Genomic DNA, 21,266 nt, shown 5'->3' with positions numbered 1-21,266 from the left:
ACACCTAAAGGCGCTCGCAACCTGGTAAAAGAACGAACGAGAGCGAGCTTTCTCCGAAAACGAGAGACATCAAGGCAACAGCAGCTTCAACATTTCGCCTACATTCCACGTAAATCAAGACCACTTCAATCTTTTCTTCTGTTGTTGCAACATTTATCGTCCACTTGCACGTCTTTTCTCAAATAATAGCTAGGTCTTGAGGCAATAAACACTGCGAAAGTATTGTAATGTTTATAGCTGCTATCTGCTCTGAATCTGCACGATACGTGAACTCCAGTCACAGTTATGATACGTGGCAGATTGCAGATACATGGCCACAGTGCCACTTTGCATAGTCCCCTGTTAGATATTTCCGAGAAATACAACGTTGCGAATGGAGTTTCCAATTGTAGGTTACGAAATACTGGTGTCTCACCATCGTGGTATGGGGGTGAGTTTCCGCTTACCACTGGATATTCAAGGGCCATCGAGTAGTACATCTTAAATTACGATTGTGTACCCATTTCTGTTCCATCTGTGACGAAACGAAGAAAATGCTTTAGACAAAACAAAAATGCTTTAGACAAAACATGTCGACTTTGCCATAAAATTGTAATATACAAACATGGGGTTTCCCATTGAAGATTTCAAAGTTGGCCCCCATCACCGACGCGTGAGGTAGGGTGAAGGCTCGTGTGTGGTATTGTGGAATGTCCCCTTCAGTGACAAACAAATTGGAATTATAGCATTTTTTGGTCCAATGTGTAGTTTTCGAGATATTTCAGTGTTTCTACCCTGTGTACATAAAATCAATTAACAATGCAGTAGGAAGCATTTCAATCAAATCTGGGACAAAATCAGCACTGCAGGTTTTATGATGCCCTAGTTCCAATAGGACTGGAGCTTTGGGCAAAAAAGTGTTTTTCCTGCCTTTGGTATATAGGCTGCTCTGCATTATAGGCACGTTCTGAGGGAACAGTATCGGCCTGCTAAGTAACTCTTCCTGTAGAGCAGCCTGCGTGTCAGGGGCAGGAAATGTTTCTGTAAACTGGTTGGATGGAGATAAGCTACATATTTTTTACATATCTATCGCATATGAATGTATATCTGAAAACATGTAAATGGGAAAAGTTGTTAGCAGAAACCTCGAAAAATTCATGAGAAATTAGCTTCAAATTTTTATATGATATATCTGATAAATGTTCAGTTGGGCATAGGGTACATTTTCTAAAAATATATCTGATAAACATAAATAAATGATCTACACTACTATATAAAGGCCAGTAATTGATTAATATTGTTACCAAAAATGCCAGGAAGTTCTTGACTGCTTTTTTGAGGAACATAGGTTATATATTTTTTAATCTTTATGTGGTATGTGATTTGGAAAAGCATATGTGTATGGAGCCTGTTAACCCCAGAGTGATCGCAACAACACTATTGTGATAAAATGTAAAATATTTAAACAGAATTAATAACAACTTAGTGTGAAATCCATAGACATCGTTAAAATTAAAGTTAAATTTTTTTATGTTATAATCAACTTACGCATAAGTTGTAATTATGTATTACCTATGTATGAAATATGAAAACATATACAGGATGTAATGGAGATAAATGCAGACGTCTGTATTGATGACTCAGGATGGTGTACTGAACAACATTACACCAGTTTTTACGTAATTTTCAGATTAATAGCTGTAGCTATCACTAATTGTATGTTTGTAATTTGTGTAGTACCTCAAAACACATGTGCACATGGACGCCACTAATGTTCATTTTTTCCCACAGTGGCAGGTCAGATATTGAGGTGTGGACAAAAGAATGAAAAATTGTCATACTACACTACCAGGTATCACTCACTGATGGCCCAGTTACTGCCATGCAGAAAACATGAGGTTGTAAACATCAGGTTGTGGGAATACTGTTTAACACAGAAAAAAACAGCCAACTCACTAATGTTTGTACATATTATGCTACCGCATAAAATACGTGCACTTACCCCTGTTACACCCTGTGTATATTTTAGTTTGTTTACTTGCAAAAGGCATTCTAACACTAAAATATTCGTTTACCACTCACAATGTAACCATGTTATAATTAGTTATCACTTACAAAGAGGTGTGTTACAAATCAATTTCTACTCGATCTCCATCTCATATGATGACACCTATTACAAAAAACTCTGAATCTGCATTGTTCCTTACTGACAACCTGGTAACACTCGTCGCATTGTTCATTCACTCTCCTGTCCTTTGACCCTGGACAGGAATCAGATCTTTTTTCCTTTTAGATTTGAGACATCATCCTGATTACCATGTTGCTTGCCCTTCACAACAAGTAAAATTGTGAGATGTGGAATAATCGGGTCTACTGCCAGATGTTTGTGTCGCTCTGGCACAATATTTCGGCCACGTAACTCGTTGCCTTCTTCAGGTGCTACCTGAGACTGCCATATTGGAGGACCTTGTCCAGTATTTATGCTTAGAGGGCGCTGGGTGCCCTCTCTGTCGTCCGCGCCTGCCTGGCGCTGCATGTAATGTGTTGTCTCTTCCCCGGTGCTTCTTCGGACGTCCGCACCCGACTTGGTCGCCAACTGTGGCAGCTGTCTGAGGCCCGTCCTGTGTTGGGCGTTCCGTTCGCGGTCCTCAGGAGCAGCATCAGGCGGGCGCGGACCGCGAACGGAACTCCCGACACAGGACGGGCCTCAGACAGCTGACACAGACGGCGACCAAGTCGGGTGCGGACGTCCGAGTAAGCACTGGGGAAGAGACAACACATTACAGGCAGCGCCAGGCAGGCGCGGACGGCAGAAAGAGCACCCAGCGCCCTCTGAGCATAAATACTGGACAAGGTCCTCCAATATGGCAGTCACGCACGCACGCGTCGCAGTTAGCGTTGAGATGTCGGAGCGAGAGGATGACGGTACAGCGAAGGGTGTGGCAGATCGCCGTCCGGCAAAGCCCCCCCACCACCCCACCTACGACGATCATGGAAATGAATATGGATATGGGAGTGGAATACGTTTCGGGTTCACTGCAAGTTCCGCTGCCCGATTCGGACGACGAGACGTTACCGCCGCCGCCAGGACAACGAAAAGGCTCGCGAGTACTGCCACAGGAACCACCCGTGCCCCTCCTAAGGGCAAAAAGGCGAAACAGACCGATGTTGCCGTCGATGACGAAGGGTTTCAACTCGTCAAACTGCCAGCCAGGAATGCTCAACTCTCCTCAGCGCCGCCGGTTCAGACGACAAATGCCTTTGAGGAGCTCGCTGACGGTGTGGAGATGCCTGCTCAGAAGAGAGAACCCAAACAGCCGCCCATTGCGGTCCAACACAAGAAGGACTACGACGGCCTCTACAGGATGCTACTTCGCCTTGTCGGCCAAGATAACGACATTATCAAGCCGACTAGCTCCTACCCATATAAGGTCATCTTAAAAACGACAGAAGATTACAGAAAGGTTACGGCTACGTTCGGGCAACACGAGAAGCCATTCTACACTTACCCGTCTGCAATGGACAAGGCACTCAAGATCATCTTTCGGGGCCTCCCTCGAAACTACAGCCTGGATCACGTCCGGCAACAACTGGAGGACATGGGCTATGGATTTGGTCTCTGGTCGATAACCCGCCTACCCTCGCGCCACGCCAGAAAGGGGACTCCGCTGGTCCTCGTGGTCACCTGTGATATCCCACAGAACTGCGGCTGTGGCAGGTCACGAAGATCGCGGCGACACCTGTCACTACGGAAAAACTGCGCTCGAAGAGGGGCCAATCGCAATGCTTCAACTGGCAAATGGTTGGGCATGTGGCATGGTTCTGCACGCTGTGTTAAGTGTGTGGGGGAGCACGCCAGTCGAGACTGCCCAAATGCACTGGATGTGGTGGGGAACATGTGGCCTCCTACCACGACTGTTCCAGCTTCCGACGGGCTGTGGCACGGAGCTGTGGTCAACGACCTGGCTCCATAAAGCGGCCTGCACCAGTCCGACCTGACGTCAGTTTTGCTGCTGCTACTACCTCTTGCTCCTCACTGCAGGCCTCCGTACCTGCGCCAAGGCGGCCACTCTTGCGCCAGATACCAACACCGAGATGGACCGCCGTCCACGGGCCACATCGCGACCAACAGCATCAAGGTGAAGATCAGGGCCAAAACGACCGTTCCCACCAGGGACGACAGGCTGACGTTGTGGCGACCCCAGCTCAACACTCACGAACTGCAACTGTCCCATCCCAGGCAGCCGATTCCAGCATGGCCGAAATGCAGGTCCTCTTGCAAGAACTTCGGGAGCTTCTCAAAGATATCCCACGGTAACTCATTGCCGCTGTCAGTGCAGCCATTCAGGCAATCTCCACAGGACCACTGGCCTCCCAGCATGGCCCATAGTCAACGAGGCGTCACTGTCTGCGTGTGGAATTCCCAGGGCATTCGCACCCAAGATGGTGAATTTCGACAGCTGCTGCGGGATGAAGCCATCGACATTTGCCTGGTTTCCGAGACTTTTCTCTAGCCTGGTGTCCATGTCCGGGCGGCCAAATGCGTGTGTTATCGGACCGACAGACCAACTCATGGCGGTCGCACTGCAGTCTACATCTGGACTTCCCTTGCGCACCATCAAGTTTCTCTTCTGCAGCTACAAGTGATGGAGGGCACTGCTGCAGCTTTCGACACCTCGCATGGGCGCATCATGTTTGTTGCTGTCTACCATCTGCCTGGCCGATAGTTACTCCTACAGGACGTTGAAGCATTGCTGGCATTACCTGGAAAGGTCTTTGCTGGTGGTGACTTTAACGCTAAGCACACCGAATGGCATTCCCTGTCACCAACAACCACAGACGCAAACTTCTCCAAGAGGCCCAGTGGTGGAACGCCATCATCCTTGGACCTCACGAACCTACCCACTTTCCCAAAAAACGGTGGGCCTCCAGACGTGCCGACATTGCGGTGGCCAAGGGTGTGCCCTGTGTTATATCCGCCAGTACCTTATCTTTGGACCATGTCCCAGTTATATTTGACATCGACATCAATGCCCAGCTAGTGACGTGGAGAGGCATCCCAACCAGGAACACCAACTGGAACCGGTGTCAGCAGCTGTTGGAAGAGGGTCTCCGTGAAGCACCTGACGCAGACAATGTTGGGGTTGATGGCTGTGCCCAACTGTACTCTACAAGCGGTGCCCCGGGCCACGCCGCGGCCGTGATCTGGCCCATCTGACCGATCCTGGCAACTAGCACCGCCTTTCATGGAGGCGACAACTGCCAAAAACCACCTCTTTCGTGAATAGCAGCTGACGCACAACGCAGCGACGAAGAGGGCTCTCAACAGAATGAAGAGGGACATAAGAGTTGCCATTGCAAACCACCGCCATCAGGAATGGTCCAACCGCCTGGCCACTCTTCGGGTTGACGACGGTACTGCCTGGAAAGCCACACAGCTCTTCCTCCGCCAGCGTCAGAAGATTCCGCCGTTACAAGTTGGTCGAAACATTGTCAGCAGCCCAGTGGACAAAGCCAACGCGATTGCTGACGTTTTTGAACAAAATTTCCAGCCCATCATGGACCTCATTGATCCGGATCACGTTCGTCTGGTTGCTCAACATCTCCTGATGTTCCTCGCTGTCCGTACAGGTGACGAACGTATCGAAGAGGTGGATGCTGATGAAGTCTCCGATAAACTTCGATGGCTCAGCAAACGCAAAGCAGAAGGCTCTGACCAGCTCTGAATGAAATGCTGCAACAGATGCCACTGACATCCGCTTAACACCTGGCTCGCCTTTTCAACAGCATCCTCTGCACTGGCTGCTATTCTTAGGAGTGGAAACACGCCAAGGTCATCCCCATCCGGAAGCCTAGGATGGACCCTCGTCTCCCGAGCAGCTACAGGCCCATCAGTTTGCTACCAGCAGTCGGCAATGTCTTTGGAAGGCTGTATCTCTGCCGCCTCCTGCATCACATCCGGGAAGAACGTCTCCTCCCAGACGAACAATGTGGTTTTCGCCCAGGACACGCAACAATGCACCAATTGCTTCGACTCGTTGAAGAGGTCCTTGATGCCATCGGATGGCGGGCGTATTTCGGAGCCATCTTCCTGGATGTTTCACAGGCGTTCGATTATGTATGGCATGAGGGGCTTCTCTTAAGGCTCCTGGACCTCGGTGTGCCCCTGCCACATGTCTGTCTCTTAAAATCTTACCTCGCCGACAGAAGCTTTCATGTACACATGGAGAACCTGTCGACGCACTGCCGGGTCAGGGCTGGAGTTCCCCAAGGCTCTGTCCTCGGCCCCATACTGTACATCCTGTATACCACAGACATCCGTGAATGGAGAGAGTCCACCTCGCCCTCTACGCGGATGTACTCGCGCACCATGAATGCAGTTCTGCTCCAACGATGCATGCAGCCAGCAGAAGATACACTGTCAGTGGGCCAGGAGGTGGCGCCTCAGCTTCAATTGGGCTAAGAAGCAAGCCCTCCTCATCACCAAGAAGCATATCCCAGCCAACGTACTGCAGATCACCATCAGGGGAACCGCCGTACCTTGGAGCAATACCGTTAAGTACCTGGGTGTGATGCTGGATAGACGGCTCATATCGACGACATCGTCAAAAAGGTCAGGGGTAGAATGACTCAACTCTACCCCTTTCTCAATCCGACATCTGCGCTCCCGTCAGAACTGGGTGTTGCGCTCTATCTTACACTCATACGCCTGCTTATCGACTACGCCGCTGTGGTTTGGGGCAATGCTGCAGCGACCCACGTCGACCGACTACAGCGCCTTCAGAACCAGATTCTACGTCTGGTATTACACCTCCCTCGGGACTTCCCGTCGGACGGCCTTAACCGAATCTCTAACATCCCTACTCTTCGAGACAAGTTTCGTCAGGCTGCATGGCTGTTTTACGAGAAGAATGCGCAGTCCGAAAATCCGCTCCTTCGAGCCCTCGGCCACTGGGTGCAGCGTCTTAACGCAACCAGATGGCCCCACCTGCTTCGCGACTACTGAGTTGCCAGCACGTCCAGAACACCATCCCAGCAGATTGTCCGGACATCAAACACGAAGTCAGGCCACATCACACGCTCCGTCAGTTTGTAGGAATAGCCTTCCAGCTTAGACTCCACAGGGGCTCATCTGTCCCTGTCAGGCAGCAACAGCAGCAATATGGCAGTCTCAGGCAAGAGACCTGAAGAAGGCAACGAGTTACGTGGCCGAAATATTGTGCCAGAGCGACACAAACATCCGGCAGTAGACCCTATTATTCCACAAGTCAAGATCTCGTTAGGAAAGCCTGAAGAGTTACATCAAGTAAAATTGTGTTATTACTCGATGATGCAATTTTATTGCAAGCAGTGTATCTGCTGGTGAAGTCCATGCTGAATGGTGTGAGACACACAGCACTGAGTGTTCAAGAACCTGTAGATGTGAGTAGCTCTCTGGGCCTCACGTACCTCCGTCCTTGCCAGCGAGGGGAAGAGTCCTGGGATGTCTGAGGTGGGCGGCGGGTCCCCGCCTGCCTCGAGCAGCAGCACCCTCCAGTCGGGGTTCTCCGAGAGGCGAGCTGCCACCGCGGACCCGGCCGACCCGGCGCCGACCACCACGAAGTCGTACTCCGGCAGTGGGCTCAGGGTGTCAGGCGGGTAGGCGCCGCGGTCCGACAGCAGGCACTGCGCCTGCGCCAGGGTTGCCAACAGCTGCGCGAACAGCGCGCCGGCGCTGCAGCCCAGGTTGCACGTGTCCGTCACCGCCGCCCACTGCGGGGCGGCTGCAGGGCCAGTGCACGCATGCATCAGAGGCGAGGCTGCACCGAGAGCAAGCATTCGCAAACTTTGCACACAACCGCCTCACAGATGTCAACAACTACAAAGAAACATCATTTTCACGAAACACGTTTTATTGAGTTATCTAAATAGTATACATTGTTGATGTCTTACATATTTATTGTGTTGGTGCACAGATTCGTTACGTTTATCAGATGACAGAGAGTTTAGTCATCAGTAATATATCCTCCTTCACTATTTACAACAGTCTGCCAACATTGGGTTAACTTTTCGATACCGTGACTGTAGAAATCACATGGAGGTGAGAAAGGGTTGATCCATACTCGGGCCGCATTTTCATCCGGATAGGAAGTTCCTTAAAGGTAGAGAGCGGAGAAGATGAACCTTTGACGGCACAAGATAGGGGAAAAGAGACGGTTGCGGAATGATTTTGTAACCCATCTCCGGTATAGCGCTTTTTGTCAGTCTATCAGAATGCGACCGGGCGTTATCGTGGTGTAGCATCACTTCAAGTAATCTTGCTGTTCGTCGCTCTTGGATTGCGTATGAAAGACATCAGAGTTGTTGGCAATAACTGTCAGCAGTGATGGTTACACCTCGAGGAAGTAATACGTAATGTATCACACCTTCGCGATTCCACAAGATGCATAACATTATCTTTTGTGGATGCGCGCAGGTCTTTTAGGGGGGAGTTGCTGTTTTTTTCTTATTTTTACGTTAGCATAAAGACGCCGATTGTTGTTACCAGTAACGATACGGGAAGCGAGTGGTCGGTGATAATCACGAACTAATTGATGACGAGGGAGCAGAATTGCACATATTGATACCCCCATACAATATGCGGTGCTCATACATCCGTCTTTTGAACCTTTCCCAGTGCATGCAAATGTCGCACGATGGTGCAATGATCACAGTTCATGACATTTGTCGCTTCTCGAATACACTGATATGGATCATAGTGCATTAATGCGTTTAAACGATCTTTATGAAACCCCGAAGGCCTTCCTAAACGTGGAGAGTCACTAATGTAAAAATGATCCTCCTGAAGACGAGAAAACCATTTTCTTGCCGTGCTCTGTCCAATGGTATTGTCCCCATGCACGGCGCAAATGTTTCTGGCTGCCTCTGCTGCTGTCACGTCTCTATTGAACTAAAACAAAAGAATATGTCGGAAATGTTCAGATTTCTCCACTTCGCACTCCACTTTCTAGCGTCCATTTCTCCCTTCAATATCTCCAAAAGACTAAATGACAGTATGTATACGCAAATAGCTACAGTGAACCACAAATGCAAAATGACAATCGATAAATAAACCGATAGCAAGCGAAATACCAACACGCAAAACCAAAATGCTACAAACGTATGCACCAACTTAAAGTATTTGACAAATGAACATCACATATGTGATACAAGGCTGGAAAAACATTTTTATCAGCATTCAGCTGCAAATAAAGAACATCTAAAAGTCATGAATCTTTCCCAAAACTGAACATCTACAGATTAGTTATTTTATAGCAGTAATTTCCAGTTTATTTTAACCTACTGAACAAATAAGATTTTAATAAACCAGCTCAATCAGGTACTGTGCTTCATTATTTTCTTTCTCATGCTCATCAGAACACTCCATGGCGTGCCCATTGAACTCTGGGTATCTTCTGATGATGATTTTTTTTATACACTGGCTTGGCTTCTAGGTTCTTTTACAGGTGATCGATTATTGTCCTTGAAATTGTGTTAGTCCTCTTCTCTTAAAAATGATTGTATTGCAAAATATCTTGTTTCGACATTGTAGACGGAATTATCTTCGTATTTTTGCTTTCAAATAATTCAGCTTCAGGGATTTTGAATGGCAGCTTCTTTTTCATTAATTAGCTCTTTTTCATTAATCTAATAGCAGTGGTCTTGAAATTGGACATATGCCAGTTGTTGCTCGAACCATGTAAGTGCCACTGTGACTCCGAAACTCATAGTAGTTATATGGTATTGTTACAGAGTAGCACTAGCAACCTACGTCCTCAATTATTTCCTTGCTCTCTACAGCTCCCTCTAGTACCATGGAAGTCATTCCCTCATGTCTAAGCACATGTCCTACCATCCTGTCCCTTCTCCTTATCAGTATTTTCCACATATTTCTTTCCTCTCCGATTCTGCGTAGAACCTCCTCATTCCTTACCTTATCAGTCCACCTAATTTTCAACATTCGTCTATAGCAACACACCTCTAATGCTTCGATTCACTTCTGTTCCGGTTTTCTCACAGTCCATGTTTCACTACCATACAATGCTATACTCCAGACGTACATCCTCAGAAATTTCTTCCTCAAATTAAGGCCGGTATTTGATATTAGTAGACTTCTCTTGGCCAGAAATGCCTTTTTTGCCATAGCGAGTCTGCTTTTGATGTCCTCCTTGCTCCGTCCGTCATTGGTTATTTTACTGCCTAGGTAGCAGAATTCCTTAACTTCATTGACTTCGTGATCATTAATAGTGATGTTAAGTATCTCGCTGTTCTCATTTCTACTACTTTACCTTCGTCTTTCTCCGATTTACTCTCAAACCATACTGTCTACTCATTAGACTGTTCATTCCGTTCAGCAGATCATTTAATTCTTCTTCACTTTCACTCAGGATAGCAATGTCATCAGCGAATCGAATCATTGATATCCTTTCACCTTGTATTTTAATTCCACTCATGAACCTTTCTTTTATTTCCATCATTGCTTCCTCGATGTACAGATTGAAGAGTATGGGCGAAGGGCTACAGCCTTGTCTTACACCCTTCTTAATACGAGCACTTCGTTCTTCATCGTCCACTCTTATTATTCCCTCTTGGTTGTTGTAAATGTTGTATATGACCCGTCTCTCCCTATAGCTTACCCATAGTTTTTTCAGAATCTTGAAGAGCTTGCACCATTTTATATTGTCGAACGCTTTTTCCAGGTCGACAAATCCTATGAACGTGTCTTGATTTTTCTTTAGCCTTGCTTCCATTATTAGCCGTAACGTCAGAATTGCCTCTCTCGTGCCTTTACTTTTCCTAAAGCCAAACTGATCGTCACTTAGCGCATTCTCAATTTTCTTTTCCATTCTTCTGTATATTATTCTTGTAAGCAGCTTCGATGCATGAGCTGTTAAGCTGATTGTGCGATAATTCTCGCACTTGTCAGCTCTTGCCATCTTCGGAATTGTGTGGGTGATGCTTTTCCGAAAGTCAGATGGTATGTCGCCAGACTCATATATTCTACACACCAACGTGAATAGTCGTTTTGTTGCCACTTCCTCCAATGATTATAGAAATTCTGATGGAATGTTATCTATCCCTTCTGCCTTATGTGACCGTAAGTCCTCCAAAGCTCTTTAAAATTCCGATTATAATATTGGATCCCCTATCTCTTCTAAATCGACTCCTGTTTCTTCTTCTATCACATCAGACAAATCTTCCCCCTCATAGAGGCTTTCAATGTATTCTTTCCACATATCTGCTCTCTCCTCTGCATTTAACAGTGAAATTCCCGTTGCACTCTTAATGTTACCTCCGTTACTTTTAATGTCACCAAAGGTTGTTTTGACTTTCCTGTATGCTGAGTCTGTCCTTCCGACAATCATATCTTTTTCGATGTCTTCACATTTTTCCTGGAGCCATTTCGTCTTAGTTTCCCTGCACTTCCTATTTATTTCATTCCTCAGCGACTTGTATTTTTGTATTCCAGATTTTCCCGGAACATGTTTGTACTTTCTCCTTTCATCAATCAACTGAAGTATTGCTTCTGTTACCCATGGTTTCTTCACAGCTACCTTCTTTGTACCTATGTTTTCCTTCTCAACTTCTGTGATGGCCCTTTTTAGAGACGTCCATTCCTCTTCAACTGTGTTGCCTACTGCGCTATTCCTTATTGCTGTATCTATAGCGTTAGAGAACTTCAAACGTATCTCGTCATTCCTTAGAACTTCCGTATACCACTTCTTAGCGTATTGATTCTTCCTGACTAATGTCTTGAACATCAATCTCTTCTTCATCACTACTATATTGTGATCTGAGTCTATATCTGCTCCTGGGTAAGCCTTACAGAGAGAGTCCCTTTAGTCAGCCATAGTGCCAGTAGTGTCAGTGTCGCCCTAACCGCCGTCTGCTTCACGTCTGCTGTGCAGCGAGCTACCTTAATTTAAGTATTATCTGTATTTTTCTTACTTGTCACTTCTTCTTCTGCGTGTTTTTGCTTTTAGGAAGCTTTAATAGTCGAGTGCTATTAAGTGTTCCATAGATCTCGTGTTTGTTTTGAATACAGTCAGGGAGAGTCCCTTTAGTCAGCCATAGTGCCAGTAGTGTCAGTGTCGCCGTAACCGCCGTCTGCTTCACGTCTGCTGTGCAGCGAGCTACCTTAATTTAAGTATTATCTGTATTTTTCTTACTTGTCACTTCTTCTTCTGCGTGTTTTTGCTTTTAGGAAGCTTTAATAGTAGAGTGCTATTAAGTGTTCCATAGATCTCGTGTTTGGTTTGAATACAGTCAGAGAGTCCCTTTAGTCAGCCGTAGTGCTAGTAGTGCTAGTGTTTGTTTTCAATACCGTCCAGAGACAGGTAGTGCTATTTTCCTTGTTTCTACAAGAAGTGGTTAGCAATCACAGTTTAGTCAATAATCAACCGCCTTTAGTGAATTAGCAGTCTAGTTAAAAGCTGATTAACACTCTATAGTAAATTGATTTCTTAGGATGGCTAGGATGTGTGGCTGCTGTGTACGGACGCAGGAGGAGCTGGCCACTCTTCGCGAACAGCTGAGCGTGTTGATGGCCGCGGTCAGCCGTCTTCAGGCTGCTGCCTCGGAGTGTAGCGGCAGTGGGGAGTCTGGTGCGTCGCATGGTGCACCCCAGGTGTTAGATGCTTCACCCACTGTCCCTGCTGTCGAGACATCTTCGAGGGGACCGGGCGCGGTTGGGCCACCCTCTCCCCAAGGGGAGTGGCGGGTTCAGCGGCGTTCGCGGCGCACGAGGCGGAGGGTCAATGTGGAGGCTGGCCGTGTGGCATCGCCCGCTCTGCCTGTGAGTGGACATGTGGCTGCTCCTTCAGCAAGGTCCGAGCAGGCACACGGGGGGAGGGGTTTATTAGTTATTGGGAGCTCCAACGTTAGGCGGGTGATAGAGCCCCTTAGGGAAATAGCGGAAAGGTCGGGGAAGAAGGCCAGTGTTCACTCTGTCTGCTTGCCGGGGGGTCTCATCCGAGATGTGGAGGAGGCCCTACCGGCGGCGATAGAGAGCACTGGGTGCACCCGACTGCAAATTGTTGCTCATGTCGGCAAGATCGTAAGAGATGGAAAAGAGCCACCGTGGTACAACAACCGAGTTAGAAAACTGCTGCGGAAGCAAAGGGAACTTCACAGCAAACATAAACATAGCCAAAGCCTTGCAGACAAACAAAAATTACGCGAAGCGAAATGTAGTGTGAGGAGGGCTATGCGAGAGGCTTTCAATGAATTCGAAAGTCAAGTTCTATGTACTGACTTGGCAGAAAATCCTAAGAAATTTTGGTCCTATGTCAAAGAGGTAGGTGGATCAAAACAAAATGTCCAGACACTCTGTGACCAAAATGGTACTGAAACAGAGGATGACAGACTAAAGGCCGAATTACTAAATGTCTTCTTCCAAAGCTGTTTCACAGAGGAAGACTGCACTGTGCTTCCTTCTCTAGATTGTCGCACAGTTGACAAAATGGTAGATATCGAAGTAGACGACAGAAGGATAGAGAAACAATTAAAATCGCTCAAAAGAGGAAAGGCCGCTGGTCCTGATGGGATACCAGTTCGATTTTACACAGAGTACGCGAAGGAACTTGCCCCCTTTCTTGCAGCGGTGTACCGTAGGTCTCTAGAAGAGCGAAGCGTTCCAAAGGATTGGAAAAGGGCACAGGTCATCCCCGTTCTCAAGAAGGGACGTCGAACAGATGTGCAGAACTATAGACCTATATCTCTAACGTCGATCAGTTGTAGAATTTTGGAACACGTATTGTGTTCGAGTATAATGTCTTTTCTGGAGACTAGAAATCTACTCTGTAGGAATCAGCATGGGTTTCGAAAAAGACGATCGTGTGAAACCCAGCTCGCGCTATTCGTCCACGAGACTCAGAGGGCCTTAGACACGGGTTCACAGGTAGATGCCGTGTTTCTTGACTTCCGCAAGGCGTTTGACACAGTTCCCCACAGTCGTTTAATGAACAAAGTAAGAGCATACGGACTATCAGATCAATTGTGTGATTGGATTGAGGAGTTCCTAGATAACAGAACGCAGCACGTCATTCTCAATGGAGAGAAGTCTTCCGAAGTAAGAGTGATTTCAGGTGTGCCGCAGGGGAGTGTCATAGGACCGTTGCTATTCACAATATACATGAATGACCTGGTGGATGACATCGGAAGTTCACTGAGGCTTTTTGCAGATGATGCTGTGGTGTATCGAAAGGTTGCAACAATGGAAAATTGTACTGAAATGCAGGAGGATCTGCAGCGAATTGACGCATGGTGCACGGAATGGCAATTGAATCTCAATGTAGCGAAGTGTAATGTGATGCGAATACATAGAAAGATAGGTCCCTTATCATTTAGCTACAAAATAGCAGGTCAGCAACTGGAAGCAGTTAATTCCATAAATTATCTGGGAGTACGCATTAGGAGTGATTTAAAATGGAATGATCATATGAAGTTGATAGTCGGTAAAGCAGATGCCAGACTGAGATTCATTGGAAGAATCCTAAGGAAATGCAATCCGACAACAAAGGAAGTAGGTTACAGTACGCTTGTTCGCCCAATGCTTGAATACTGCTCAGCAGTGTGGGATCCGCACCAGGTAGGGTTGATAGAAGAGATAGAGAAGATCCAACGGAGAGCAGCGCGCTTCGTTACAGGATCATTTAGTAATTGCGAAAGCGTTACGGAGATGATAGATAAACTCCAGTGGAAGACTCTGCAGGAGAGACGCTCAGTAGCTCGGTACGGGCTTTTGTTAAAGTTTCGAGAACATACCTTCACCGAAGAGTCAAGCAGTATATTGCTCCCTCCTACGTATATCTCGCGAAGAGACCATGAGGATAAAATCAGAGAGATTAGAGCCCACACAGAAGCATACCGACAATCCTTCTTTCCACGTACAATACGAGACTGGAATAGAAGGGAGAACCGATAGAGGTACTCAGGGTACCCTCCGCCACACACCGTCAGGTGGCTTGCGGAGTACGGATGTAGATGTAGATGTAGATACAATCCAGTATCTGATTTCGGAATCTCTGTCTAACCATGATGTAATCTAATTGAAATCTTCCTGTATCTACCGGCCTTTTCCAAGTATACCTCCTCCTCTTGTGATACTTGAACAGGGTATTTGCTATTACTAGCTGAAACTTGTTACAGAACTCAATTAGTCTTTCTCCTCTTTCATTCCTTGTCCCAAGCCCATATTCTCCTGTAACGTTTTTTTCTACTCCTTCCCCTACAACTGCATTCCAGTCGCCCATGACTATTAGATTTTCGTCCCCCTTTACATACTGTATTACCCTTTAAATATCCTCATACACTTTCTCTATCTGTTCATCATCAGCTTGCGACGTCGGCATGTATACCTGAACTATCGTTGTCGGTGTTGGTCTAGTGTCGATTCTGATTAGAACAACCCAGTCACTGAACTGTTCACAGTAACAGACCCTCTGCCCTACCTTCCTATTCATAACGAATCCTACACCTGTTATACCATTTTCTGCTGCTGTTGATATTACCCGATCCTCATCTGACCAGAAATCCTTGTCTTCCTTCCACTTCACTCCACTGACCCCTACTATATCTAGATTGAGCCTTTGAATTTCCCTTTACACTAACCTAAGGAACACACACCCATGCCCAAGGCAGGATTCGAACCTGTGACCGTAGTGGTCGCGCGGTTCCAGACTGTAGCGCCTAGAACAGCTCGGCCACACAGGGCCGGCTTACTATTTTAGTTGTAGCACACCAGCAAGCAGTGAATGTTGAAAGAAAGTGTGTAGGAACTGCGTATAAAACTCTTCGTTTTGTTTACTTCTTGACTTAAGAAGTTTACAATTTATATTATTTCATTGTTAGGTATCCTATTTTTATAATCCATTAATAATTTCTGACTCAACAATTTTGTGATGGTAAGAAACATTCCAATTGTTTGGTACACAAAATTTTTGTTGCTTTAAGGTATTTATTCAGGAAGAAAGTAAAGAAAATTCGGACCTGGGAACACTGGAGCTTAGTTCGTGAGTACGCCTGACGATGGCGACATGTTTGATCATCAAATGTTTGTGCCCGGTGGACACTATAAACCGGCTGTGTACCCACGAAATGTTCCATCAACAGATACACTGGAGAAACTGAAAAATCACGTCATACAGGTATACCTTGTTAGAGTCCTGGTCGATTTGACTCTGACTTACGTTTTTCAGTCATATATGATGAATCTAACTATATCTTTAATTTACTCCGTGTATTGAGCAACCAGTCTCAATATTCAGACACTGAATTTAGACATTCAATTTGGAATTTAATGCCTGAAAGTGAAAGCTGGAAGCGTTAGAGTTTTTCCACATACCTCTAAAGGGAATGAAGTATTACTCCTCGGCAGCTGTAACTTTTTAGGTTTACATTACATTACTTGTCCGACAGTGCAGCGTAAGGGTGTAGAATGGTGCCTTACAAACTAAGATGTAGGTTAACCTGAATGTAATACACACACCCCATAATAATAGTCAGTCTGTCTGTGTTTCCAGGCGGTTCGTCGCCATCGTGTGCGATGTGGGAAAAGCTGTCTGTGTTCCAAAGTGTCACACGCGGACAAGAATTAGGTAAATTGAAGGGGGAGAGGCATAAAGGAAGAGAAGGAACTAATTTTGTAAGTTTCATCGGGGGTTAGTGAGGAACCAGCGGCGACGAATTAAAATGTATGGTAGACTGGAATTCCAACTACTACGCAGTTGTGTTAACAATTGTGTTACACAGGTGTTCACTGCAAATCCTCTCCAACCATCCCACATTCCCTCCTAGCGTCACCTACCCACAGTTCCTGTCCATGTGCTCCGTGCTCGCTAATTTGAGTTTCCTGCTGGAGATCCAACGTAATTGTGCATCTCACTGAAGCTTTAGGATTCATTGCTCATCGAGGTCAATCGGATATATGAATGCTTGGTGCCTGTTCTTTTGGACGTTTCCGAAAAGACAGACACCGCGAACTCATATAATTCATACACGGAAAAGTCCCTAGACGATTTACATGCAGACGCCAGAAGTCAAATTAAGGCTATATTTTGGGGGAAGGACGCCCTGCATTCTGCTGCATTGCACCATTTGCATATCCCAGATTCTGGATCTGACACACACTGTTAGTAGGATTTGAGTCTCTGCTGTTTTGCGCCAAATAACAACTTTAAAATGTTGTATAAACTCCCCAGAAGCTGGACCTGCTGTGCAGCAACATTTTCAAATGTGAGAGACTGAAGTCTGTTAGACGCCATTCACAGTATTTCAAAACAACAGGGTGCTTTTCGTACAATACAAGCATTATGTCTAGGTTTGCTTGAATTATTGAACGTTACCTCTCCTAACAAACCGTAACTTCCAGTTGGTATATGAATAATATACTATACTGCAACCTTTTTTCTCTGACTACCAATAACTAAGCGAATCACCTATGTTTACTCCACACACGAAAGTGCAAGTGAACACGCCAGTGTGTCTGAGACAGTATAACGAGGTATTTTACATGCAGGAACTTGGATACGGCAGCGTTACCGGTAACCGCAGCCTGCATTCCTGGCAACAGTTCCTCGCCCAAATACAGGCTCAGGAGTTGCGTCGGTCATGGAAGACTCGTACAAAAACCATGAACCTCTCAAATGAAATGCAGGAAATTAATTCACTGACCAGTTGGATAAATACCAAATGCTTTGTATCTGTGAACACATTAAATATACTTGGTTCTTTTATGGTTATGTAGTTTTTTAAATGCAGTTGAAGAAGGAAAGAGAAAATTAAGGCTGTTTCTTAACCTAAGAAAGTACCAGCTTGTGAGCCTGATCTCTGTTCACATAGTTTTTCCAAATCACACTTATTATACCACTCTGAACTTGTTTTTTTAATGTTTTATACTTCGCACTTTTCAAAATAAAAAAAGCTGAACCTAGACTGATTTACCATCTTATGGTTCAAGTGGCTCAGAGCACTATGGGCCTTAACATCTGAGGTCATCAGTCCCCTAAAACTCAGAACCACTTAAACCTAACTAACCTAAAGAGTGGCGCAGTGGTTATACACTGGACTCGCATTCGGGAGGACGACGGTTCAATCCCGCGTTCGGCCATCCTGATTTAGGTTTTCCGTGATTTCCCTAAATCACTCCAGGTAAATGCCGGGATGGTTCCTCTGAAAGGGCACGGCCGACGTCCTTCCCCATCCTTCCCTACTCCGATGAGACTGATGACCACGCTGTCTGGTCTCCTTCCCGAAACAACCAACCAACCAACCTAAGGACATCACATACATCCATGCCCGAGGCAGGATTTCCACCTGCGACCGTATCAGTCGCGTGGTTCCGGACTGTAGCGCCTACAACTGCTCGGCCACCGCGGCCGGTTTCCTATCTTAAAAGTCCTATGTCGGTCTTAACATTGCAAATGGTGTACTTGCGGAAGCGTTATCTAATTAAATGAGTGTGAAACTGTGTAACTGTATTTGAACAGGCCTTTACCAATGTCATCAGAAAACTTAAAACTTTGCTACGGAAACTGTCCTGTGAAATTCTGTATTGTGCATTGTAGTAAGCAGTGCTGCAATGCGTGACGTCACAAGCCATGACCTGGAATTCCGGTAAATAAAACTAACGGAATGAAATATGCTACATAAAATTACAAATAAGATTTTGAAATAATAAATAACCAAACCCGTGCTGATTAGCAGTGCGGTCTCAGGCGCCTCGCCACGGTTCGCGCGGCTCCCCCCGTCAGAGGTTCGAGTCCTCCCTCGGGCATGGGTGTGTGTGTTGTCCTTAGTGTAAGTTAGTTTAAGGTGGATTAAGTAGTATGTAAGCCTAGGGACCGATGACTTCAGCAGTTTGATCCCACAGAAGTTGCCACAAATTTCCAAAATAACCAAATGTTGCTATTAAAATGCCCTATGAATTTACGTTCACCAGCTAATTGAAGAAAATTCCATACATTAGATAATACACAAGCACATTATGACTAACACCACTGTAAGAAAGACCATCTGACAAAGATATCTATTCTCGGTTGAATTCTATCTAAACTGAACCTGATAATTTTGAAGTAAAATATTTCACTATGAATGATTTTTTTATGTTCTCACTGTGTTGTAAAATTGACCCTAACAAATTTTTATGGAGAGCCTGTGGCAACTCTGTACTACTCCAAAAGCTGCACATAAAAAAAAGAGCAGCAGCAAAATAGGTAAAAGGAGAGAAAACCTTGTGCAGTGCAGTGCAGTGCAAATAGATGCAACTTTTCTAAGTAGATTATGCCATTTAATTCCGCAGAGTGTAGTACATAGACACATATAAACGCAAAAATGAATTTTTCGTGAGGAAATGGTGGTGGAATTTGAACTTCCTAAATGTATGAAAAGAATCTCATTAATAAAACTATCGTGGAAACTAAAACTCATATTTTGACAGTCACAGTGATCTTAGGAAAAATTACCACTAAAACATTGTTGTGTGCTGCCCATTAAAAGGAGAAAAATTAATAAACAAATATTAATAAAATGAATGGGCAAGTGTACGCTATCGCTAACTGCTGCATTTCATGGCCGAAAATTCCGTGTTTCGAGGGACATTTTCACTCTGGAGTACCAAGAGGCCACAGCGCAATTCCGCCGCAGCATAGTTTGTTAAACCAGATACTAAGCGATAAGATCAAGTGCTTAAGGAACGTAAAAAATAGTGTAATGAAAACAAAGTAGCGGCACTTGTCTAATGCATCTCTGTACATCTAAATGCTGATTCCATAGATATACCTTATCTCTGCTCATAGATAACAAATATTACTCTGCATTGGTAAAGGGGTGGTAAATCTGTAAGCTCTGAGAGCAAGCCATGTGAAGTGATAACTTTATTTAGTCTCGTCTGAACAAAGAAATAAAGTAACCCAAAACAATGAGGAAAAATTCTGCTGAAACACTTCATTATTCTAACACAGCGTAACTACGTGCAAGAAAGCAGTGTAGAAGCGACATTACCTCAAATCTTCACTCGTCAAATTAATTTTGTACCAAATCATATTTCTATCATTCATTATCCTCTGTATCTTTATCTCTGTGCTCTCACGTTCTTTCCAGATCGTTCAGTAGCATGACCAACACCCGAATTCCTCGCAAGTTTCCCATAGAATGCTATAGTAACGACAACACTTCTAGCAACCAAAGATCACATTTCGTGAACTCAGAAAGTCTGTGGTGTAACGTGTTGACTATTGAAAATCTATGTTTGGAAAAATATCCAGTATCATATGGAGTACGCAACATCGAATGAAAATAGGGCTTGCATCACTTTCCTTGAATACCAAAAATAAACTAGAAACCTTATAATATGTTATGACGTATTCTGTGAACGGAAGAGAAAAGATTGTTACCTTTAAGATATCTCTCACACAACCGACGCTTAACTGGTTGTCACCGCGAGGAGCTCTCTTCAAAGCAGTGAATCGGTTGCACGCAGACCGCTCATTCCTTAGGTCGGGCGTGCACAGTTTGTCACAGAGCCGCTATCACGGTTCTTGGTTCCGTCATGCACGTCGGCAACAAGTTTACGTCTCGCTTCGTCGTTGTTCCTAGTCGCTTCTGCAAACTGTTGCCTTATCAGGCCTTGTTTTGTCTCAGTATATGCTGCGCACGCTCCAGCCAGGTGCAGCTGCAGCCAAAATCACCACGCGATTCGAGTGAACCTGCATTCAACTTGAGCAACTTGTGTTCCCAGAAAACTAATCACAGCGTTTTTACACAATTGTTTGTCCTGGCAGCATCAGAAGATTCTTTTACATAGATAAAGTTAACACAGGACAATGTACTACAGCTTTTCTTTCTACTAACTTTGTATTTATTTCCTGCTTTTACATCCGTTAATACGAAACAGACAATGATTTGTGAAATTGTTTCATGTTATCTGTTTTAATAATAATATTTTTCACGTCATTAAAACTACCAGCTTCCAACCTCTCATCCCAACAAAAAGACTGAAAAGTAAAGGAAATTTATCTTTATTCTTTTATTCATCTCTTTTTCCATGCAGAATTTACACCAAACTACTTCGAAGATTCCACAATGTGAAATGTGTCTACTTTTTCTTATTTAACTGCACATAGTCATTCATTTACGCTATGATTGCGAAAACACCAGCAAGAAGTCAACTATATTTTATGTGTATTATTTACAGCGTTTCTAAAACATTTGGAACATTTTACGTTGTAGACATGTGTTCTGAACGTGCGTATATGTTAGACTTTCTGTTC

The 21,266-nt window shown here is 45.1% G+C and overlaps 1 protein-coding gene across 1 annotated transcript in view; it reads right to left on the bottom strand.

Annotated features, from left to right (window-relative positions):
* LOC126267811 (glucose dehydrogenase [FAD, quinone]-like) overlaps positions 1-21,266 on the bottom strand; it is a 46,696-nt gene that overhangs the window by 12,662 nt on the left and 12,768 nt on the right. The window contains 1 exon segment of the mRNA XM_049973116.1: positions 7,429-7,778. Coding sequence (XP_049829073.1) covers positions 7,429-7,778 — 350 coding nt within the window.

Source organism: Schistocerca gregaria, chromosome 4 (genome assembly GCF_023897955.1).
Source record: "Schistocerca gregaria isolate iqSchGreg1 chromosome 4, iqSchGreg1.2, whole genome shotgun sequence".
NCBI classification, from domain to species: domain Eukaryota; kingdom Metazoa; phylum Arthropoda; class Insecta; order Orthoptera; family Acrididae; genus Schistocerca; species Schistocerca gregaria.
Note: the sequence above shows the minus strand (reverse complement) of the source record. Positions and strands in the feature narration are given on the sequence as shown.